Raw genomic sequence first — 23,175 nt, 5'->3', positions numbered from 1 at the left:
TCTGAATCCGACCTAAAGCTGCTTTGACTTCTACTCTAGTCCCTGGGTCTCGGGAAAACAAGATGATTTATTTGACTGGCTTCACAGGCGTGAGAGAAGCAGGAGGCGTCCGGCAGACTGCTGTGGTATCATCTCTCTGTCTCTCGGGAACCTTCCCTTTCTGGAATGAATATTTCCAGTTCCATGCTTGCTTACAAAGAAGGCATTGTGTGACTCTGATCTCACAGAACAGGCAGCACGTTTCTGATGAGGGGCTGTAATCTCTCTGCCTCTGGCATTCGGGACAAAGTCTGAGATAATCCAAGCAAATATTTTCACTGTGTTCCAGACTCATGACTGCATTTGGTTCTCTTGTCATCCCCGTAGCAGGAGGCTAAGAGGGGACACTCGCCCACCATCTGGGAGATACAGAGATTGACAGTGGCCAGTCCAGGGCCCAGGTCCATCCTTGTCCTGGAAGTGAGTCCCACAGGCTAGGAGTCAGCTTCTTTGTTAGAACCCTTTCGAATGGCTGGATTCCTCCGAGGGATCCTGGGCAATCTCGGGGCATCCAGTTCAAGAGATACAGCCGCCTTGTATTTCTGGGGGCAGGTGCAAGACTGAGCATGGAATTTCTCTGAGTTCTGGATCCGTCCAATGGTGAGTTTGACTTTCTGAACACAAGAAAGAAGAATAAGTCACTAAAGGCTATGTTTAGGAGGCTCCTCAGGTGGACCGGGTTCACACGCTCTCGAACAACAATATCAGGGCCATGGGAAGAAAATGGGCTTTTAGTCCCGACTACCAACTTCTGTGGGCACCCAAAGCCTATGGGATGTGCCCCAAAGTGTCCAGTTATAGCTAGAATGAAGTTTCCTCTTGAAACTGGGGATCCTAAATGAGTCAGAAAGAGAGGGACAGACATAGAAGGACTGCACTTATTTGTGGGGTATAAAATAACATAACATGAGACTGATACCCAAGGACAGTAGATAAAAGGCCAGGAAGATTGCTCCATAGTTGGAAGCCTGCCTCATGAGGTGTGGGACAAGGCAGCTGGAATGGAGAAGGGATCACCAAGAAAATGATGGTTGGAAGGATTGGTCGGGTTGGGAGATATGTGCTGAAAGTATATAAAGGACCAAAAGTGATGGTCTCTTGGTATCTGCGTTGCAAACCATAATGCCCAAAATTAGAGAGAGAATATGTGGGAAATTGTCTGCCAGGGAGGCAGGGGGAGGGTGGGAAAGGGGGGGTATACTGGAGAGATTGGCGGTGGGTAAAGTGAACTGATGGAGGGATGGGTGCTTGAACATTGTATGATTGAAACTCAAACATGAAAGCTTGTAGCTGTATCTCACGGTGATTCAATAAAATAAAATAAATAAATAAATAAATAAAATTACTTCTTGTAAATAAAAATATATATACTGGGATGAATAAAACTGGAATAAAAATTTTAAAAAAAGAAACTGGGGATTCCTAATGAGATTACCAGAAGGAGCTGCCCTAGATGAAATTGGGAGGAAACTGAAATTTAATGCATTTCTCCTGCAATCTAGCAACTCCCTCCCACCCACCCCCCAGCCTTGGACACAGACCACCTCCTCCTTTAAAATCTCTTACTCTAGGGACCAGAGTGAAAGGACAGTGAGTAGGGCGCTTTCCTGGCATCCTGAATGGTTCTCCAAGTACCACCAAAAATTAATTCCTGTGTGCAGAGCCAGGAGTAACCACTGAGCATCACCAGGTGTGACCCAAAGAAACCAAAAAAGAAAAGAAAAACCCTAGAACCTTTAATTCTCTCCTCTGATGATCCCTTCACCCAATACCACTTCTCTCTCTCACCTGAAGGCTAGCGAAGGAAGAAGGTAAGCATTATTGGCTCAGGTGCTGGATCTTTGAGGCAGAGTATTGCTTGGTAATTTTCAGAAGGGTTTGGAGGATGAAATGGAACAGTGTGGGGAACACAGAATTGGGTCCCTGGGAAAACTCCTACCCAGTCTTTAAAGCCTTAGAGAAAAAACACCACCTCCAAGACACCTGGGGCAATGGTGGAGGGAAATGGGGTGGTGTTGCAACAATGTATACATGAAGCTATTGTTAACAAGATTGTAAATTACAATACCTCAATAAAAGTGGGTAAACAGGGGTGGAGGTGGGAGGCTGCTGAAATTCTTTAGTCAATAATTGTATCATTGTAACACTTGTTCATGGATAGGCTGGAACCGGTACCAGTAGTACCTCCATTCTGAGACTTGTTACTGTTTTTTGGCAAATCGAATATGCCTTGGGGAGTTTGTGGGGCTCTGCCATGTGGGCAGGATACTCTCTGTAGCTTCCGGGGTCTCTGAGAGGGACAGAGGAATCGAACCCAGGTCGCCGCATGCAAGGCAAACGCCTTACCCACTGTGCTATCCCTCTGGCCCCGAGAATTTAAAGCAGGAAGTATTTTAATAGCAGTTTATTGGACCTCTAATATGTGCTAGACACTGTTGTCAGCATGTTTTATGTGGATTTTCCCATTGCATATCCTCATTATTCCTAGTTTTGCAGAAAACTGGGCATACGTGCATGGAAGGAAGTGGGCCATGAGCACTGAGTTGGCCGGATGCCACTGCGAACCTACTATTGCACATCAGTTCGGGTCTGTGGTCCCAAAGCCCACAGCTTTATTACCTAGACCTGCATTCTCCCCCAATTGTCCTCGATGTGAGCTCCCAAAGGGAGCACCTGCTATCTGCCCTCATCGTGTGACTTACACTCGGTCCTCGTGACATCAGTGGCTCAGGAACAAAGGGTCCTTTCTTTTCTGAGTTCTTCTCAGGTGCCACCCTCAATCTTGATCTGGTCCCTGAGGCATTGACTTCCCCTGCCCTGGGCTGCTGTCAGCAGGACTCACCGCCTTCTGGACACACCGGCTGAGAAACAGGGACACTTCCTCCAGGCTCCTGGGGACCAGGTCATTCACAGCCAACAGGTGATCTCCGTGGAAAAATATGCATCCCAGGTGCGCGGGGCCTTCCCACTGAGCCACACTGCAGAGGACAGAGAAATCCTGCCAGGGGGGAAGCCTTACTCGCTCGCTGGGTGCCCAGGACACCACGGGGACATGCACAGGGGTGCATCTCTCTCTGGCCCACCCCAAGTTTAGGGTCACTGGTTTCTTCAGAGAGCTGCCTTGTTCTATCTAGAACATTCTTTCCTCGATCCCTCCACTGGAGCCTGAGCTTCTGCCAAACCTGTTGCCAACCAGACCATCTCTACAAAGTTCTCCTAAATGTCACTCCCTTCACTTGAAATGAATGTAGTCTGTCTTGCTCAGAGCTTCTGTTGATACATGAGCAGCTCGCTCATTGTGTATTAAAGGAAAACACCTTTTATTTTTACTAGCTTGTGTGACTATTTTTCCCCCACTGAGCTATGATACTCTGGAAACATGCTATCATCTTTAAAGAAATCATAACTAGAAATAAAAGATGCTCAGTAAGTGCTCAGAGAAAGTGAACTACAGAATGACTCTACAAAGAAGAGCAAGTAAATAAATTAATTAACTAATGAGGGCCAAAGACTAGAGCAAAAACTTTGCATGTGGAAGCCCTGGGTTCAGTACAATCCCAGGCACCAGATGGTCTCTGAGTACAGCCGAGAGAGTCCCCAACAAGGAAAAATAAAGAATAAATGAATGAATAAGCAAACTGAGACACAGAAAATTCTATTGTTTCAGCCAAATATTTATATAAACTTATTGAATTGTGAGAAATTTAGGGGGAAAAAAGGAAGGTGTGGTTTGGTTCCTATTAGAGAATTTATTTGTTTATTTATTTATTGCTTTTTTGGGTCACATTCAGCGATGCACAGGGGTTACTCCTGGCTCTGCACTCAGGAATTACTCCTGGCGGTGCTCGACCACATGGGATGCTGGGAATCGAACCCGGGTCGGCCACATGCAAGACAAATTCACTACCCACTGTTCTATCACTCCATACCCGAGAATTTAAAGGACAAATGTGTTTTTGTGTGTGGTTTTGTTTGTTTTGGCTTTGTTTTTGTAAGATCACACCAATGGTACTCAGGGGCAACTCTTGGCTCTGTGCTCAAGGATTTTCCTCAGCAGTGCTTGGGGGACCATGCAATGCTGGGGATGGAATCCAGGTGTCCCACATGTAAATCAGGGGCTCTTCCCACTGAGCTACCTCTCTGACCATGACAAGTATCGTTTGTGCAGCAGTAACTTTTCTAATCTCCTTTGAGAAGTATTTACTTCACATTTAAGGGCTTTCTTTCCTTATAGAACAAAAATATTCTTCTACCAAAATGAATTGCAAAGTCTTTAAAAAAGACTGTAGATGCCAATAACCAGTAACCATCTTCTACATGATCTTTGTGTCCGAGTTCCTGCTGGGCAGTTTTTATTGCTGGGTCTGGAAGTGTATGATCCTCTATGCCTTTTGCTTTGGTATCTTTGATTCTTGGTGCAGGCGCTAACTTCACCAACAACCCATGTGCACTGCTCGGCAGCTGTCTTCTAGCACCATCAGTATTCCCACTTTCCCTCACTTTTAAGACATAAAGGAGCACAGTGCCACCAGCGGATCAACCTGTATCCATGGGGGCAAGTGCATCAGCAGCCTAAGGGTGCCTTCAGACTTTCTGAGAGCCCAAAATTGCTGTTGTGCCTCTGGCTATACCCCCAACAACTTGGGACTGAGTTTCCTGAGAAATTAAACAGCCAAAAGTTTGGTATATGGTTTGTGGTTTGTGGTTTCGGAGCCACAACCGCAAATCACCTCCTGCTCAGCTATATAAGCTTATTATCTACCTTGTTTCAGAAACCTATAAATAAATCTTGAAAGAGTTCAAAAGCTTCAGTTAATCATGAACCCACACGAGACTGAACAGACCAGGGTAAACTGGAGGGGTTGGGTCAACCTGGTGCCCACCGAAGCAGAGCCCCTGGCAGCCACTTGCTCCCACAATCAAAAATTGCCGCCATGCCCTCGGCTGGACTCCACTGTCTCAGGCTGGACCTCACCAAGATATTAACCTGTTGAAAATTCAGGTATGTGGGTTTGGTGACTGAAATCTTCAGGTTTTCTTGGGGTAGGGATGGGCTACCTCCCATCTCCTTGTATTTCCAGAAGCCTTGGCAGTCACAGCCACACCCCAAAGCTGCCACCCAGTTAAAAAAGCTACTCCAGCCTTATCTTCCCAATAAAAATACTGAAGGCCCTGAACAAACACGATGCCCTCTCAGTATTTGTGTTGCAAATCATGAATGCACAAAAGGAGAGAGAAAGAAGGAAAAGTGCCTGCCAGGCTGGGGCATATGGGGGTGTTGGGGGGGGGGGAGGGAGGGAAATAAGGGACATTGGTGGAGGGACGGGTGTTGAACCATTGTATGACTAAAACCCAATCATGAACAGCTTTGTAATGGTTTATGTCATGCATATGCAATTAAAAAATTTTTTTAAAGAAATAGAAAGATAGTTCAGTGGTTAGGGTGTTTGCTTGCCTTGTTACACAACTGACCCAGGTTCAATCTCTGGCAGCCCATTTGGTCCTCCAAAGCCACCAGAAATGATCCCTGAGTGCAGAGCCAAGGAGTAAACCCTGAACACCTCTGAGTGTGGTTAAAAAATAAATACAAAAATAAATAACTGTTTTCTGCATTTTTTGGTCTTCAGTTAGCTACTGCTGACTCTCTCACGTAACAAAACTCTGATTTCTGCTTAGTCAAAAACCTTTTTGGAAAATTGCAACTTAAAGTTTCAAGTTCTCGGGCCAGTCTTGCCATGCCGTTGTTTCAAGACCTAATTATTTTCTCTCTATATGCCAATCCCAAGGACAATCAATAACTCTCAAATCTTCGACCTACCATATCTGTCCTGCAGCTTCGACGAAAGAAAGACAATTGCTGATGTCAGCAATAGAAAGGTACACGTTCAGTTTCTCCACTTTGCTCTCATCGGTGATGTTACTGGGAAGAAGATGGGAATGAAAGTCAGATAGGGAGCTCTCTGGCCCTGAACTGGTGTGTGTGTCTGTGTGTGTGTGTGTGTGTGTGTGGTGTAAATATTTTTATTTAGTAAATATAGACAGAAGGGAAGAGGAGAGGAATGGAGGGGAGGGGAGGGGAGGGGAGGGGAGGGGAGGGGAGAGGAGAGGAGAGGAGAGGAGAGGAGAGGAGAGGAGAGGAGAGGAGAGGAGAGGAGAGGAGAGGAGAGGAGAGGAGAGGAGAGGAGAATAAAGGAAGGGAAGAGGAGATGAAGGAGGAGGGGAGGGGAGGTAGAGGAGGGAAGGAGAGGGAAGACAGGCAAGAGAAAGGCAGGGAAGAGTAGGGGAGAGGATAGGGTAGGGGAAAGAAGAGGAACATAAAAAGAAGGAAGAAAGTTACACATCACACACACAGAGACACACACACGCGTGCGCGCGTGCACATGCACCCCAGCTGGGATACAGGCAATTCCAGAATGGAGAGTTCCCATCAGTTAAAGGGAAAAGAGTGTACACCCAAAGTTCAGGGGTGAGTATAACTCCAAACTCCAAGATGGTGTGAACCTGAACTGCATCTTTCCAGGAGATTATGGCCTCCTGCATCAGAGGTGATATTTTCTAACAAGAAACCATGCAAAGCATTTGGAGAAGAACATGCAATTAAGATACTGAGAAGTCCTCATTCATGTTCTCATCAATCCTCTTGGGAAGTGACAGTGGATGGTGGCCAGTAAGAAGGGAAGGAAATGCGGATTAAGTTGATTATTCTGCTGGGATCATGACGGTATGTACGTTTCTCAACCAGAATGATTCCACAGAAGTGACAGTTAAAAATCAAGAAAATCTCAAGTGTTCTTGGCAGCCCTCCCAACCGAAACATTCCCCACTGGCTTTCCTGGGACTTGCATATCCATATCTGCTTAGGTCAGAGTGGTCAAAACCAGAAAGACAAGCAAATACCTCCCACATCCCTGCGGCAGCTGTGACTCTACTGCTGTCACTGGTCACTGCATCAGAAGGGAGCTGGTCAGATTCTTGGCTTACATGGAAATGTCTAGGAATGGGTTGGTAATGTGAAATCTGAGTAAGACCGGAAGCTTGCTTAGCTCTCTGGGACCATAAAGTTTTAAAAATGAGAACTTTACTTGATCAGTATTGACAACTGCACCACAGTTGGTGGGGCTGGCCCCTTTGTCTCTGCTTCGGGACTGGGAGGGCACAGATGCACATCTCTTCCTGAACCTTCTTCTTGCGGGTGAGATGGCTCAGGTCGAGTCTCTGGAAGGCTCTGGGTCTCCTCTTGGCTGCCAGCAGACTGACGGGCCTCGTCTTGGGAAAAACTAGGGTATAAGAAGTTTAAATAGGCTTTGTTTTAGCCTGTCTTGTTGCCCCATGTGTGTGGGGACAGGATTTAAGGAGCGAAGAGCTGTGTGAGAGCAAATTGTGTCTTGAGGTCTGTGCTGCCATCAGAGTCACAGTCACAGTTAGACTCAACTACAGCTCACTTTCCTGAAAATGGATCTGGAGGAAGTGAGTGTGAGAGATGAAATGCAAATTTGGAAACAATGCCCTCAGGAGACAGAAAATGGTCTAAGGGCTCTCTGCAAGTTTCCCCACCCTTTCTTTCTTTCTTTCTTTCTTTCTTTCTTTCTTTCTTTCTTTCTTCTTGTTATAATTTATTTTCAAATGGAATCATAGTGAGATACACAGTTACAAAGTTGTTTATTATTGGGTTTCAGTCATATAGTGTTCTAATGTCCCCAATGTTCCCAGTCAGTTTTCCTTCCACTCTGCCATGGCCTGTCCCTACCGCTATAGCAGGCACTTTTCTTCTCTGTCTCTCTGTCTCTGTCTCTGTCTCTGTCTCTCCTCCCCCCTCCCTCCCTCCCTCTCTCCTTCCTTCCCTCCCTCCCTCTCTCCCTCCCTCCCCACTTTTTCTTGTTTTGAGGTAACTGAATCATATATAGACTCGGTCTCTGGAAATGCTTTTTATTAATTATAGCCATGAGTTTAGTGAACTGACAAAATTGTTCTATAGCAGTATGTTAGCTAAAATTTGTGTTTGATACATAGCCACATGGGCTGGAGTGATAGCACAGCGGTAGGGCGTTCGCCTTACAAACGGCCAACATGGCCGACCCGAGTTCGATTCCTCCGCCCCTCTCGGAGAGCCCGGCAAGCTACCGAGAGTATCTCACCCGCACGACAGAGCCTGGCAAGCTCCCCGTGTCATATTTGATATGCCAAACACAGTAACAACAAAGTCTCCAATGGAGACGTTACTGGGCCCGCTCGAGCAAATCGACGATCAACGGGAGGGCCTTTACCTTTACCTTTACCTTACATAGCCACATTACTTACCAGGATTTCATTGACATGTAAATTGGTTCAAGTCTCCTTAAGATCTCTGGGCTATCAGGATTAATGGATTTATCAATGTCATTTTCAGCATGTATTTTATCCACCTAGAGACAAAAGGAATAGCATAAATCTGTAGGTCTACCAGTTAGCCAGGTCCCTTCCCTAAGGCTCTGGGTTCTAAAATAATAAGCACATTCACTGTCAGATAAGCAGTGTTTTCATTCAGAACACTGAACCCTAAACCATATACTTTCTAGCTGACTATAAGTCTGTTTTTGCCTCTGGATTCCACACATTCCTGATACAGTTTTTTCTTGTACTAATTTTCTATACACTTTTTAACATTTTATCCTGGAAACTTAAATACATAGGTTCTTTTCCCCCTATGCAGTGCTACTGCAGAATTTTATCACTTGGTTGGGTCAAATACTCAAAGCTGGCCCTGGAATGAGTGATTCTACTCCCAAGCATCTCATTGGTTCCTAGCAGTTGAAAATGTTCTAAAACAGTGCCTTTGGGAAGGTGTCGAAGAGTTTCTTGAAAGTAAAGAAATGTGGGCAATGGGTTACTCAAAAACTTGAAGGTGGGGCTGGAGCGATAGCACAGCCGGTAGGGCGTTTGCCTTGCACGTAGCCGACCTGGGTTCGGTTCCCAGCATCCCATATGGTCCCCTGAGCACCGCCAGGAATAATTCCTGAATGCAGAGCCAGGAGTAACCCCTGTGCATCGCTGGGTGTGATCCAAAAAGCAAAAAAAAAAAAAAAAACCTTAAAGGACTTTCTCACCAATTAATCATTAACCCATCATAGGACTCCTTCACATCAGTCAAGTTAATATTCTAAACTTCCAGCATCAAAGTGTCCCTCGTCCATTCTCATCCAAGCTTCCTCCCCCACTCTTCTGTCTCATGAAGTTATGTTCAGACCTGGCTGAGGTCCTACGTCCTCCTAAGACTGCCTCAGCTCCCACCCTCACTCCACCCCCATCTGTCTTTTCTTTGGAATTCTTCTTCTGTACACTCTTGTACCTGATTTTATCTTGTATCTTCTTCTTTTAGGTTAGTTTTATCTTTCTTTCTAGACTTTGCCTCTTATAAAATACGTAGCAAATGTCAGCATATAGTTAATGCTCAGAGCCTGACTGATTAGCTGAACCTTAATGAAAGAATAGTCATCTAGCCTGTAGGTCTGGAGACGCGAGAATAAAAGAAGATCCTGTGGTCAAGAGCTTGGGAGACACTGTGTCTTGTATGATGCGTGCTAAAGGCTCTGAGAATCAATTCTGAATTAAGAAGTTTATTAAACTTAATGAAACACAGTATTTCCAGAACTTGTGTGATCCCATATACTCCCAGTATCTGTCATTATCTGGTAGAAAACCAGCAATTAGGAAGCACTGTAACCCTCTAGACCCCTCACCATCTCATTCCTTTTGTCATGTTAACTCCATTTTCATTCTAGTTAATCATCCACCTCAAATACAGACCTGGGTAAATATTACTGGGAGATATTCTAAATTTTGCCACTTCTCTCAATTCAGAAGCCATCTTAGTCGCTGTGCGGCCTATAGAATGAAAGTAACTTGGAATGCAAGACCCATCATTCTGACTCCCACTCTTTCCTATTTTCCATCATGTTTAATCTAGTTACAACCAACTGACCTATTTACTGTATACATATCCAGTGCTATTTAGTCTCTAAGTTCTAATTCTCTCCAACAGGAAGAGAAAATTCGTATTTTTACTTTTCCTTCCATTGCTCTGTGACCAATGTTCTTGGTTAGTATTAGCATGTGGCAATAGACAACACTGTGGGCTCTGAAGGTACGTAAGATGTCAGGTCATTTATTATAACTCGCAGGTTAACTATAGCATGGTACCAAGCACACAGAAGGCAGTGGTGGATTTGGCTCCCAATAATCAATAGGTTGGTTAATATGCAGAATAATTGATCACCCAAAGTCCTTGGCTCAGATTATTCTTTCTGCTCATAAATTTGTTGACTCTGGAATTCAAAATTTCTTTGTCAAATAAATTAAAATATAATCTCTGTGGATATTCCCCTGGTTTTCTGTTTGGAAACCTTTCTTGCACTCCAGTTGTCTCATGTGCATGTTATAAGGATCTCTCTTCATCTCAGAACCTTTCAACACCTTGGATCATGGTTGGCTTCTATTCCAACATCAGCACTGGAAAGCACATCCCCTATGTCTGATTCACCTTTGTGTTCGAGCAGACCCCAGACTGGAGTCTCAGCAAGAGGGGATGGGAGGGGTTCAGTAAATATTTGTAGAAGAAAGACGTGATTAAAAAATGGAAGGGGTTACCTCTAAAGGAATGTTTCGAGGAATAGAATAATAATTCTCTTCTTCATTGTCTTGATCGGTCTTTGATAAGAATTCATATATTGGATAATCTTGTCTGGATTCCGGAGGACCTCCAGTTACATGCTAAATAAAAAATAAAAGTAGAGTTAATGTTTGTCTTTTTCTTTGCAAATGAAATTAAACTGTAAACTTTCTGGAAAATTCATAGTAAATGAATTGAATTGAAAAAATCAACGGTTCTCCCATGGTCTCCAAAAAGCCCATGTAATATGAACTTGCCTCTTGAATTTGGGTCATCATGAATACTGTAAAAATGTTTCTATTCCAGACTTTACTTTGGAGACCTGTAACTCTGAAGAAACAGATTTCTCCATTGGGTGGCATTTTAATCCTCGAAGCTTGGCCACAGTTTTTCATGCCATCTTTTTCCTATTTTCACCCTATGTCATCTGAGAAGAAGCCAATTATTCCAGAATCAAGATCCTGTATCTTTCCTCCTTTCATTCAATATTTCTTTTTGAATTTTAATCACTCACCTCTGTCATTTCCATAGCAATACAATTTTGCAGCATGGATCATATGATCATCTAAATTACAGACTTTAAGGTGATCCAGGTCCAACAGATCACTGCTTTCTCCCCCACCCAACAAGTATAAGACACTCTACTTGGGGAGTACTGTTTTTCATGGGAGAAAAATGATCATAATACAATTTAATCCTTCCAAAACAATGCTTTAGAGCAGGGGTTTTTGAAAAGACTCTAGATGTTCTCTAGAAAGCCACTGAAAGGAAGAGATTTGAAAACAGAGATATTGAGGCTGGAGTGATAGTATAGTGAATAGGATATTTGCCTTGCATTTGGGTGACCTGGGTTCAATTCCTGTCATCCCATATGGTACCCTGAACACCAGGAGTAGTTCTTGAGTGCAGAGCCAGGAGTAACCCCTGAGCATCGCTGGGTGTGACCCCAAAAGATAAATAAAAGATAAATAAATAAATAAAATAGATATATTTAAGTGTGTCTATTTTTCTAGCTCTAGACTCTTGGATCCAGGTCATGATGGGGTGAGAAAGGGTTTCCATATTATTCCATCATAACAACAACACCCTAAAGTGAATGGTACTCAAACAAAGCTGATTTTTAAAAAATCACTGAATTGTAATAGGGTATAAGTACAAGAGGACCAAGAGTGTTATGTAAGAGACCAGATCTCATAAGTGAAAAGCCAGAAGCATTTCCTGAAAACATTCATCTTTTCCACTCTGCGTGCTACCACCTTGCCCACAAACACGAAATGAGGTATCTGGCCTGGCATTTGACAGGCTACACAATGCTTTTAAAAGAGTTGGAGAGTTCCCAACTAGATAACACTGAAGGCAACACAGTGTTTAGATGTGTTTGCTATCCAGGGAGAAAGGAAAGCCAATGCTTACGGCTCTAGGGAACAAATAGTATTTGTGAGAGAATAAAAACCACACAGCCCATTTATAGCTAATATCCAAAGTTAAAAGGCTGTAAAACCAAAGAGGACCAAGAGGTGGGGAGTAAAGCTGTCACTCACTTTCAAGGGACAAAGAAGATTTTTTTGTTTTGTTCTGTTTTCTTAAATGTCTCTCTTTGGAAATAAAGATGAAGCCCCCCCCCCCCTCACTCTCATCTTGCTCTCTCTTCTCTCTCTTACACACACACACACACACACACACACACACACACACACTTTACACCGCACAAAGCAAGCTGGGTAAATGTAGGAAATGAATATGAATTCTGCCTTTGCTGGAGGGCCCTAATTGGGGTGTCAGGAAATTTAGTGGTGTCTGGGGAAACCTTTTATAGAGGTCATCTGCGTCCTGCATGTGCAAGAAAGGGAAAGGTTGCCAGACTTCTGTTTCCAGCAGTGAAGTTTGGTCTATCAGCCCAACATTACCAGTTGCATACGGAGGAGAAATCCCAAGATATTTGCTTATATCTGAGGCTAGAACACAAACTAAAAGGTATATCCGTGGTATGGAGAACACAAAATGCTGGATAAACGCTGAGACCACAAATCAGTGAGTAGGAGCCACAGGCTTGAGGAAGGGGCTCAACGTGTTGGTAAGACTTTTGAAGGATTAGCTGGCTCCCAGGCACGGCAACTGGTGAGAGGATGAGGAGGCACTCAGTACCTTGCCTGGAAGGCCACTTCTATACGAGTAGAATTTGGCACTGTCTGTCGAGTTCAAGGGACTTGGAGGGCTGAGAGGGGCTGACAAACACCTGTAGTTATCCATGGAGAATTCCTGCAGGTGAACAGGAAGAGGGAGGTTAGGAGGCCATTGGAGCACTTATCTAGAATGAAGCCACATCCTCAACACTGCTACCTCTAGTCTTACCCAACCAGCACTTTCTCACGACCTTATCTCCTTCCTGTTTCTAAGCAAAACTTTTGGTCTAGCCTTCATAGCCACCCTGAGTTCCTACTCTACTCTCCTCTGCTCTGTACCCCACCAGCTTGGGCTCTACTCTTTAGTCACATCTTGCCTTTTCCTCTCTTCCACCCTCTGCTTTTATGATAGTAAGGACTGGACACCCTAGAAAACCAGTCCAAATGATACCCAAAGACCAAAAGTTTCCTTTACAAACATGTGCCTTCAGAAAGAAGGTGAGATAATTAGCCCAGATTCTTACAAATGCAACCAACAACTTAAACTCCGAGCACTGCCCTTCAAGACACATTATATTGAACGTGGGAGAGAGATGGAAATCATTTTTACAGAACCCACCCTGACTTAGTCACTTGAAAGGTAGCTGTTAAGTACCTTGAATAGCAATAATGGAAAATATTATTTCAGCTACTATTTTTAAAAACTGCTACAGTTCACTTTGATTCCTCCTATCCCAATAATGCAAATCTGAACTAATTGCATTTTAGCTCCCTTGCAAAATACAAAAGTATTTATTCTTATAGTTAGCCACAAAAATAACAAATCTACCATTTCCTCACTTATTGATTACTTATATTCATGCCAATTGCTAAGGGAGGAAAAAGACACCATTGTTTCCTAGTGAAAGCAGGCATTTCTGATTACCCTGCTATTTTACTTGCTATAGTCACCTCTGTATTCTGGACTGCTGCTTTTAATTCCCAGCGGCTCACAGTTGACATGAAGGAGACCCACTCTTTAATCTTCTCCCTATGAAAAGAAATAAATTTTAAGTTGGCATTTGGCAGTCATGGGGCCTGAAAGCTTTTGGAGGCAGAGAAGGATTATTGTAGGAAGATCAAAACAGGTAATGGGAGCAGATACCAAGGAAATCAGATTTTTTTTCTTTTTGTCCTCAGCCAGCTCAAATGACACACTAACTTCTTATCACCTCCACAGTGAGGCATTTGTCCTCATGCCCACTTTGGGAGGAAAGTACCAAGAACTGGGGAGAAAAGAGTCAAAGGAGAAGGGATGTTGGCAGGCTTTGCTGCTTGAGCAGCTTCTTTCCACCTAGAGGTTGATGTGAAACATCAAGTTTCTGCAAGCTCCAGTGTTAGTGTTCACCAGCCCTCCTGTTAAGATTGCTTGCCCAGGTCAGCCTCTGTCCAACAAGCAGGCATCCTGAAGGAATCAATCCACCAGGCACCTGGGCTAACACCTGGAACTCCTCTTAAAGACAGAGGTGTCTTCTCAGATAGGCACAGTTCCTCCTCAGTACAGATGACTGGTGTTCCCGCTTGTCTATTGGATTCCTTCCCATGGAATGTTCTGGGATGATAGTAACTCATGACTTGAATTGCATCCCTCGTCCCTTCTCCCCAATTCATATACTGATCCACTGAGCCCTAGGACCCGAGAATGTGACTTCTATTGAAGTTGAGTGTATTTGTACACTGCAAGCGTAATTGGTTCAGGTGAGGTTACACCAACATAAATGGATTCCCGAATCCACAGGACTATGGACTCTAAGACATTTGGGTGCAGAGGCGCAGACACAGGCAGGATGTCGTGTGAACTCTGGGCTCATGCAGCCGCAAATTATTATGCTGCCAGCAGTTGTTAGAGGGAAGCTGGGAACAACTCTTCCCTAGCACCTGCAGAGAAAGTTGGCCCACTGAAGTAGCCTGAATGCGGACCCCTCATCCCCAGCACTAGGAGATGATGAATTTATTTCTATTCTCAGTCACCACAGGCAGACAGTTTGACTTTGCTATTGGTGGTCCTAGGAAACAAATACCATGACTTTTGAAGCTATTTCAACAACTATGAAGATTGCCAACCTGGTCTTCTAGATTGTGGCCAAGGTGTTCAGTTCATGGCAGTTTTCCTTTCGATAGTCTCAAAGTGGGTGCTTCCTTGTTTTTGTCTTGCATGCAGGACACACCCAGGGCTCCCTTATCACTTACCTGTCGTGGTTAATGAGGAAGTAGTCCCTCTTGGTGGTTCTGATGGACATTACCTCCTCAGGCTGGCAATGGAACATCTTCTGTACAGACTGCAGTTTCTCCTCATTACTTATGCCAACTTCTATAATGGAATTCCTGTTGGACAGAAAGTATTGGACATATGCGAATACAAACTTAGAATAAAAAATTATGAATGCCTTCTATTAGGATTCAGTTGGAATAAAACTAGAACTGTTTTCTCAATATTTTGAAGCTTGTTTTATAATTTTAGAAAATAAGCTACCGAGAGTATTGGATATGCCAGACACAGTAACAACAAAGTCTCCAATGGAGACGTTACTGGGCCCGCTCGAGCAAATCGACGATCAACGGGAGGGCCTTTACCTTTACCTCGAGCAAGTTTAGGGAGGGTTTGTCACTCCTTAGAAAGACTGTGTTCTATCTGAAATTTAAATCAAAAGCTTAAACCTGAATTGAATTCTTGGATCCACAAATTGGGTCTTCCAAGTACTTGGATATCAACTTATTTGGAGAAAGACAAAGGGAGCTAATATAAATGTTCTTAAAATATTTATTGGCTTATGAGTCAGAAATAGAGGGACAGACATAGAAAGATTGCATTCACCTGGGGAACATAAAGTAACAAAATAGGAGACTAATACCCAAGAATAGCCGAGATAAATACCAGGAGGTTTATTCCATGGCTTGGAGGCCAGCCTCACACTCTAGGGGTAAAGGCAGCTCAGATAGAAAAGGGAGCACCAAATAAAGGGTGCTGGGAAGATCCTCCCAGGATGGGAGATGCATGCTGAAAGTATACTATAGACCGAACATGATTGCCACTCAATTTCTCTTGCAAACCACAGCACCCAAAAGGAGAGGAAGAACAAAAGGGAGTGCCCTGCCACAGAGGCAGGGTAGGATGGGGGGGGGGGGTTGGGGGTGGGAGGGATACTGGGATTAGTGGTGGTGGAGAATGGGCACTGGTGGAGGATGGGTACTTGATCATTGTATAACTGAAACCCAAGCACAAAAATCTGTAAGTCTATAACTGTACCTCATGGTGTTTCACTAATAAAAATTTTAAAAAAAGAAAAAAGAAAAAGAATAAAAATAAACAATAACTTTAAAAAGTAAAAAAAAAATTCTTGGCTTTATGTAATGATAATTGCATTTGTTCTATCTCACCCATAAATTATTTTTGCTAACACCCGCAAAATTATGAATAGTCAGAATATGTATTAATTCACAATGTATTGATTATAATTTATATTATGATCTAAGCATTTAACCCTCTTTGTACTACATTTCACTACTATAACTTTTTTTAATCAACACATATTTATAAGTGTGGTCTTTGGACATTTCATTAATGATTTAAACTTCAATTTTCAATATAATTTATTAATACTTGACTTGCTTTTATTTGTTCCAATAGATAAAAGGGTTTCTCTGGTGAATACACACCCATCAATTTCAATCACACCTCGGTGATGATGGTCTTTGTAATAGGAAAGGCTGTAGCTATTACTCCCATTCTTGGACAGGACAAAAAACCGCTTCTTCCATGACGTCTGAAAAATTAAAATGTTTTGTATCTCAGTTAAATTTCAGAGGAAGAGCAAGTATTTAAAAAAAAAACACCAAAACCAAAAACATGAGGCTGGTGGGAGACCTCTTCAATCATGAAGAATACTTACTAAAGAAGTGAGAAGCCCGGGAGGTGGTGATTTAATAAAGAAATCTTGTTTGCAGACTTCATTTTCATTGTAAAATGCAAATTGTTTGCCTAATAAGAGAAAGCGAACAGGACTCAGCTTGCTGTTTGTCGTTTCTGAGAGGAGCAGCTTCACATGAAAGAAACACTGTTTATCTCTGGGAAAAGCTTCAAATTATTCAGCTATGGGAAAGGACAATTCAAATAGAGCAGGAAAAGAAGATGACACTGCCCCAGATGACAGTGGGGGGTTCTTAGTCATCTGCAGCTGGGACCTCCTTTCAGATGCCTCCAAGTGCCATCATTCAGCCCGGTCTGGTTTTTTGTTTCCAGAACAAGGCCTTGGATCTCTCCAGGGAGCAAAAGTTGGTGTCTGTGTCTATTGAAGTATCATACTCAGGAACCAGATGATTCAGCCTTGCTCTTTGGCTTGGCAAACAGAAGTGACACCACCTGCTACTGCAAATGAATTGGCAGAAGTGATTAAAGATTGCTCTCCAAGATGTTAACTGTGTCTCTTTACATCTAGAAATATGGGCAGTTTTGGGACTGGAGCCATAGTGCAGTAGGTAAGGCATTTGCCATGCATGCAGCCCACCTGGGTTCGACCCCCAGCATCCCATCTGGTTCCCCAGCACCAACAAGAGTAATTCCTGAGTGCAGGGAAGTATTAAGACATAGCTTAACCCATAGTCAGATCACTTGCCTTTCATGCAGCCAGTCCAGACTCTATCCCAGGCATCCTGTGTGGTTCCCTGAGCCCACTAGGAGTGATCCCTGAGTGCAGAGCCAGGAGAACCCTGAGCATCACTGGGTGTGGCTCAAAAACTCAAGAGAGAGAGGGGAGGGGGGAGGGAGACAGCATTTGGTCTGGCTTTCACAGTCAAGTTATTCTCCTAGTTTATCTGTGACTTTGGAAAAGATGGCCTTTATCAAAGAACTGGGCCTTCTTGCAGTGAAAATAGAATTAGGATTAGGCAGCACAGCTGAAGGTCATCATGTAGTATCCAGTAAATTCCTAGGTAGCTGTCTTCCGAGTCTCTCTTTCTCTTCTACAACTCTCTCTGCTTTCTGCCCACCCCCTTCTCCCCACCACTCCCGCCAAAAAGAAAAAGGAAAAGAAAACCAGAAGGAACCGACAGAACAAAATTCTAACTCCTTTGCTGAATAGTTATGTTGACTTAGGCAAATTTCTGGATTTATTTCCTGAACAAATACTTCCGCCCAGGTCTGAGAACTCTACCACTTAACAAATCACAGAAGCAGGTATTGAAAGGATCCTGTTCTTCCCAATAAATGTAATGCCACCCCAGAGCAAAGTCTGAGATTTATAGGAATACCAAAGATAGTTTCACCCAGCAATGTGAAGGTCTGCATGGTGACTGTCAATGATTGACAGACAGGTAGAGAGAGGTGACCAAACAAGACATGACGTGGTGAAAAGTCTCAGTCTACCCAAACTGGATTAGATTGGACATAGCTTTTGAGCATTAGTAGAGATGGTCATTAAAACAATCTCTTTGTCTATACATTAAAGAAGGTAGATAGAGATATGAGATATATGTTAAAAATATCCACTTAGATAGAGATGGAAAGAGAATTGATTCTGGGAGTGGGGGGGACTACAAAAGAATACCCCAGGTGAGACCAAGAGCAGTACTCTTGAAAGCCTAGAAAAGGGAACTGTCAAAATAAATGCAGTGACCCAAGCCCAAATCCAAAAGCATTACTAAGGCACCAATGCACAAGGGGATGATTTCAAGAGCTCTAATATCTAAATAATACAAGTCCCTAAGTGAGAGTGGAAGAAACAGAGATTATCTGAAGAAATAATGCTGAAATTGTTATACATTTAAACCAAACCTTAAACTGGGGCCAGAGAGATATGGTAGGGAAGCAAGGCACTCGATTTGTGTATAGTCAACCAGTCTTTTATTCCTGTTGGAAGTGACCACAGAAGTGACAATCACAGAGCTGATAATAGCCTGAGCACTGCTGGGTGTGACCCCTAAATAAATCAATAACAGGGAAAACAGACAACATTCCACCCCACAAAAAAAAACCAACTTAAGATTCAACCCAGTGATCCAAGCTGTTCAGAATCCTCAACTAAAATTCAAAAAGAAAACTATACCTAGGCATATTATAATCAAGTTGCTCATAATCAATGTTCAAGAAAACCCTTAAAAGGAAGCCAGAGGGGGGGGGAAAGACATAATGCCTACAGATGAGAAAGATAAGGGTGAAATAAACAAGGTAATCAAATGCAAACAAAATATAAACAATGCAAACAGAAACCAGGGCAACAACCTACATAAAGTACTGGGGGAGAACTGTCATTCTAGAATTCTATCTAGAATTCTAAATCTCTTTTTAAAAGAAGGCAATTTAAAGACATTTTCAGGTATACCAAAGTGGAAAGAATTCATCAGGAAATGTTCAAGACAGTCTTTCAGGCAGAGAAATGACAGTAGGAGGAAATGTGGGTTTGTCCAACTGTGTGAAGAACCCTGAAGCTGTAGCTGCAAAAACCAGTATGTGAACTGTTATTATTATTACTGAAAGCATTAAAAATTAATTAGCTGGAGATAAATACCAGGAGGTTTACTCCATGGCTTGGAGGCCAGCTTCACACTCTAGGGGTAAAGGCAGCCCAGATGTAGAAGGGAGCACTAAATGGGGGGTATTGGAAGGATCCCCCCAGGATGGGAGAAGCATGCTGAGACTAGACTCTAGACCGAACATGTTGCCACTCGATGCCTCTTTCGCAGGCCACAGCACCCAAAAGGAGAGAGAGAACAAAAGGGAGTACCATGCCACAGAGGCAGGGTGGGATGGGGGGATAAGGGCGGTGGGAGGGGTACTGGGATCAGTGGTGGTGGAAAATGGGCACTGGTGGAGGGATGGGTACTGGATCATTGTACAACGGAAACCCAAGCACAACAACTTGTAAGTCTACAACTGTACCTCATGGTGTTTCACTAGGTAAAGGTAAAGGTAAAGGCCCTCCCGTTGATCGTCGATTTGCTCGAGCGGGCCCAGTAACGTCTCCATTGGAGACTTTGTTGTTACTGTGTCTGGCATATCGAATACTCTCGGTAGCTTGCCGGGCTCTCCGAGAGGGGCGGAGGAATCGAACTCGGGTCGGCCATGTTGGCCGCTTGTAAGGCGAACGCCCTACCCGCTGTGCTATCGCTCCAGCCCTAATAAAAAAAAAAAAATTGGCTGTTTGAGCAAAAATAAAAGCAGTGTATTGTGCAACGTGGCACATATGTGTATGTAAAATGCATTGATGCAGAAATAAGAAAGTCAGGGAGTGGAGGCAGCAGGGAAGGAAATGCATTTTAATACATTTCTTATACTATATGAGGCTCTATATTTGACCCCTGGCATTGCATGACTCTCCAAGTACCTTTTGGCATGTCCATCACCCAGAAAATTCAGAACAGTTAATTGTCTTTTTCCTCAAATTTGTCTTCAAAGTAAAAGAGCATTACTAGTCAGCAGTTAAGAAATATAGGACCATACAAAAACTCATTGTAAATGTTCCTAGCAGCTTTATTTGTAAGAGTCAATGGTTGCGAGCCATCCAGATGTTCAACAAGTATCTGATGTTCAACTTAGTAATTCCTTCCTTGGAATATGACTTGGCAATACTCTTAGAGCATGCAAGTCAATCAATAAATCTTAAAAGAAATATGCTGAGTAAATGCATGCCATTTATGTAAAACTCCGGTGAGAACAATAGAAAGGGAGGAAGCAGGAAAGCTTTATCTTCACTATCAGAAAATTCTGGGGACTGAATCATACGGTCACTCTTATGGGATAGTCCCCAGGCTCATACAAATATTAAACTTCATGAAACTGTACTTCAACGCTACGCTGCTTAAGGTATGTCAGTTACACCACAATAAAAACTATTTTAAGGAAGTATAATGCATGTAAAAAGAAAATCTGGGGGCTGGAGCAATAGCACAGTGGGTAGGGCATTTGCCTTGCACGCGGCCAACCCAGGTTCAATTCCCAGCATCCCATATGGTCCCCTGAGCACCGCCACGGGTAATTCCTGAGCCCAGATCCAGGAGTAACCCCTGTGCATTGCTGGGTGTGACCCCCAGAAAAATTTAAAAAAAGAAAATCTGATCATAGTCCTCCTGTACTGCCATGGGAAATTAAAGTATGGCAATGGGATAGCACAGTACTTCTGTAGCTCTCTCCTCTCCTCTCCTCTCCTCTCCCTTCCCTTCCTTCCCTTCCTTCCCTCCTTCCTTTCCCCTCCACTTTCCACCCTTCCCCTCTCCAGAGCCATACTCCCTTTCTCTAGCTCCTGCCTCTAACCCACGCCATTGCTTCCATTCATGCCTTTTCTTCCAGGAGACTTCTCCATCTCTTTGAAAGTCCCACATGTCCTCTAGGATGGAACTCAAAAGCCTTCCTCACAAATCCCTCAGGATTCCAAACACTTGCATGTTTTATCTCTTTCAGAGACTATGAAATGTTTCTCTACATTCTGTTTCCTCTAACAGTCTGACTGTATGAGCTTATCTTTAGTATCTCAATAAAATGATAAGCTCAAGGAGAACAATAACTCCTGTATTTATCTATGAATCTTCAATAATGTGATGCACAGAGACTCAATGGGAATAGGTGCTCTGAATAAGTATGCAGAAACAATTTGCTTTTGAATTGAATAATTTGATTTCTAAGTGATTTCATCCCCAAACCTTGATACCTCTCGCGACTCAAATGGGCTATGTGAACATGAGCAAAATTATTTCAATAATATGACCCCTAAAATAAGCCCTACTAACAATTTAGGCAGTGAGCTAGTAGGAAAAATTTTACATAAAATTAAGAAAACATTCTCCCATCTTCTCTGGACCAATGTGTTTAATACCATCTCCAAAGAACACATGGAGCATTTGGTCCACGAAAATCGTTAAGTGTCCAATTTCTAGAGAGATGAGAAATAAAAATGAGCAACATTCTCTACAACCCGAGTCTTTTTGTTGTTGTTTGTCTTGTTTTGTTTTGGGGAGGCCAGACCTGGCAACGCTCAGGGTTTACTCTCGGCTCTAGACCCTAGGATCAGTCTTGGCAGGCTCAGGGGATCATCTAGGTTGTCTGGAATCAAACCCAGGTAGGTCGTGAGCAAGGCAAGTGCTCTACCCACTGCACTATCTCTCTGGCCCCCATACCCCAAATCTCTGCCCCAAATGCCACCCATGATCCCCGCTAAGGCCGCTTTCTGTGTCTTGTTTAACTTGATGGGACTGGTCATTTTTAATCAAAGATTTTTCCTGCTACAAGTCTGCCCTGTTACCTGGACTCTTCAGCGGGCTGTGTTCCATGATGAAGGCCTCTTCTTCTCACCTGTCAAAAAGAAGGAGGCATTGGTGAGTCCTCCAACAGCCAGGTGCCTTCACTGGGCATGCTCAATCAGCAGGTGTCAGGGGCACCAAGATAGGAGTCTCTGTCTCCCCCGTTCTGTCTGCTCCTGATGTTGCTGGTAGCCTTGGAGCGTTGAAAGCACCAGGGCTGACGGCACTCACCTGCAGCACTTCTGAGGAGGTGATGCCAGGCTGCTCTTCAATCTCACGACTCCTGCTCCATACATGGGTCTGAGCAGAGAGCTGTAGGCAAGGGTCCCAGGGGAGGAGAGACTGGAGCAGGGCAGAGGGCAGAGGGTGTTGGATCAAAAAGGCAGCCGAGCAAGTAACTGTGGCAAGAGAAAGCCCACAATAAGCCCTTCTTGGGTCCAGGAAGTGGCATTCTCCTGCAGGAACCTTTGGAGCCAGCACCAGGGCACGCCCCTGCTGAGAACTGGCTCAAGGTTACAGGGTACTGGAGGCTGAGTAATGCAGGGAAAGCGTCAGAGAGTCCGAGGCCCTCTAGAGCCGTGAGGGACCCCACAGCGTAAAAAGCCACTGGTGGGGGAGGGGGGGCTAACACCAATTTTCCCCTAAATGAGAGTTAAAATAGAAGGCTGTCTGGGCAAGGGCTGATTAGCACCTTCCTGGTGGATTCATAAGTATCTCCACTATAGGGGGTTCCACCTGCTGCCGCCATTTCTTGGCTCCAGACTTCTCCCAGTGAACCTCACAGCACCCCTCTGATTTGGGCTATTTTCCATGGAAAGTCCAAAGGTGAATACCACAAGTTGTCACCATCTTTTTCTGGTGGTTTGTCAGAAGCACATGGAGCAACTTGGAGCTGGGGGTGTGTGTGTCGGGGGGAGGGGGAGGGGAATTCTCTTGACCTCACACCTTCTCTTGTCAGAGAAAGGTTTGCTCTGTGGAGATGTGGAGCTTTGGTTTGAACCAATGACAAATCAACCCAATGGCTGGGAAGGCCACTCTGTGGTGCTGGGGGGCACACTCTGGAAAAGGGGTGCACTGCCTGACCCGGATGGGAAGGCCCAC

General features: G+C 43.9%; 1 protein-coding gene across 1 annotated transcript; it reads right to left on the bottom strand.

Annotated features, from left to right (window-relative positions):
- Positions 1-473: 473 nt before the first annotated feature.
- Positions 474-22,104, bottom strand: PLEKHS1 (pleckstrin homology domain containing S1). The gene is made up of 12 exons (XM_056120323.1): positions 22,077-22,104; positions 16,737-16,825; positions 16,504-16,610; positions 15,037-15,171; positions 13,759-13,837; positions 12,830-12,943; positions 10,663-10,785; positions 8,338-8,441; positions 7,122-7,316; positions 5,858-5,959; positions 2,882-3,017; positions 474-653 (listed from the first exon to the last, which is right to left on the bottom strand). The coding sequence occupies exons 1-12, from the start codon at positions 22,102-22,104 to the stop codon at positions 474-476; spliced, it is 1,392 nt and encodes a 463-aa protein (XP_055976298.1).
- Between the last annotated feature and the right edge of the window lie 1,071 nt (positions 22,105-23,175).

This window comes from Sorex fumeus, unplaced genomic scaffold (genome assembly GCF_029834395.1).
Source record: "Sorex fumeus unplaced genomic scaffold, SorFum_2.1 ptg000043l, whole genome shotgun sequence".
Taxonomy (NCBI): domain Eukaryota; kingdom Metazoa; phylum Chordata; class Mammalia; order Eulipotyphla; family Soricidae; genus Sorex; species Sorex fumeus.
This window is presented reverse-complemented; position numbering and strand designations above follow the sequence as displayed.

Coding starts and splice junctions, on each gene's coding strand:
- PLEKHS1 (XM_056120323.1), bottom strand. CDS start 22,104: ATGGAACACAGCCCGCTGAAGAGTCCAG. Junction 5,960..7,121: donor CAGTTGTCAATACTGATCAA/GTAAAGTTCTCA, acceptor TCTTCTTCCCAG/TAACATCACCGATGAGAGCA. Junction 654..2,881: donor GCCGGTGTGTCCAGAAGGCG/GTGAGTCCTGCT, acceptor TCTTGTGTTCAG/AAAGTCAAACTCACCATTGG.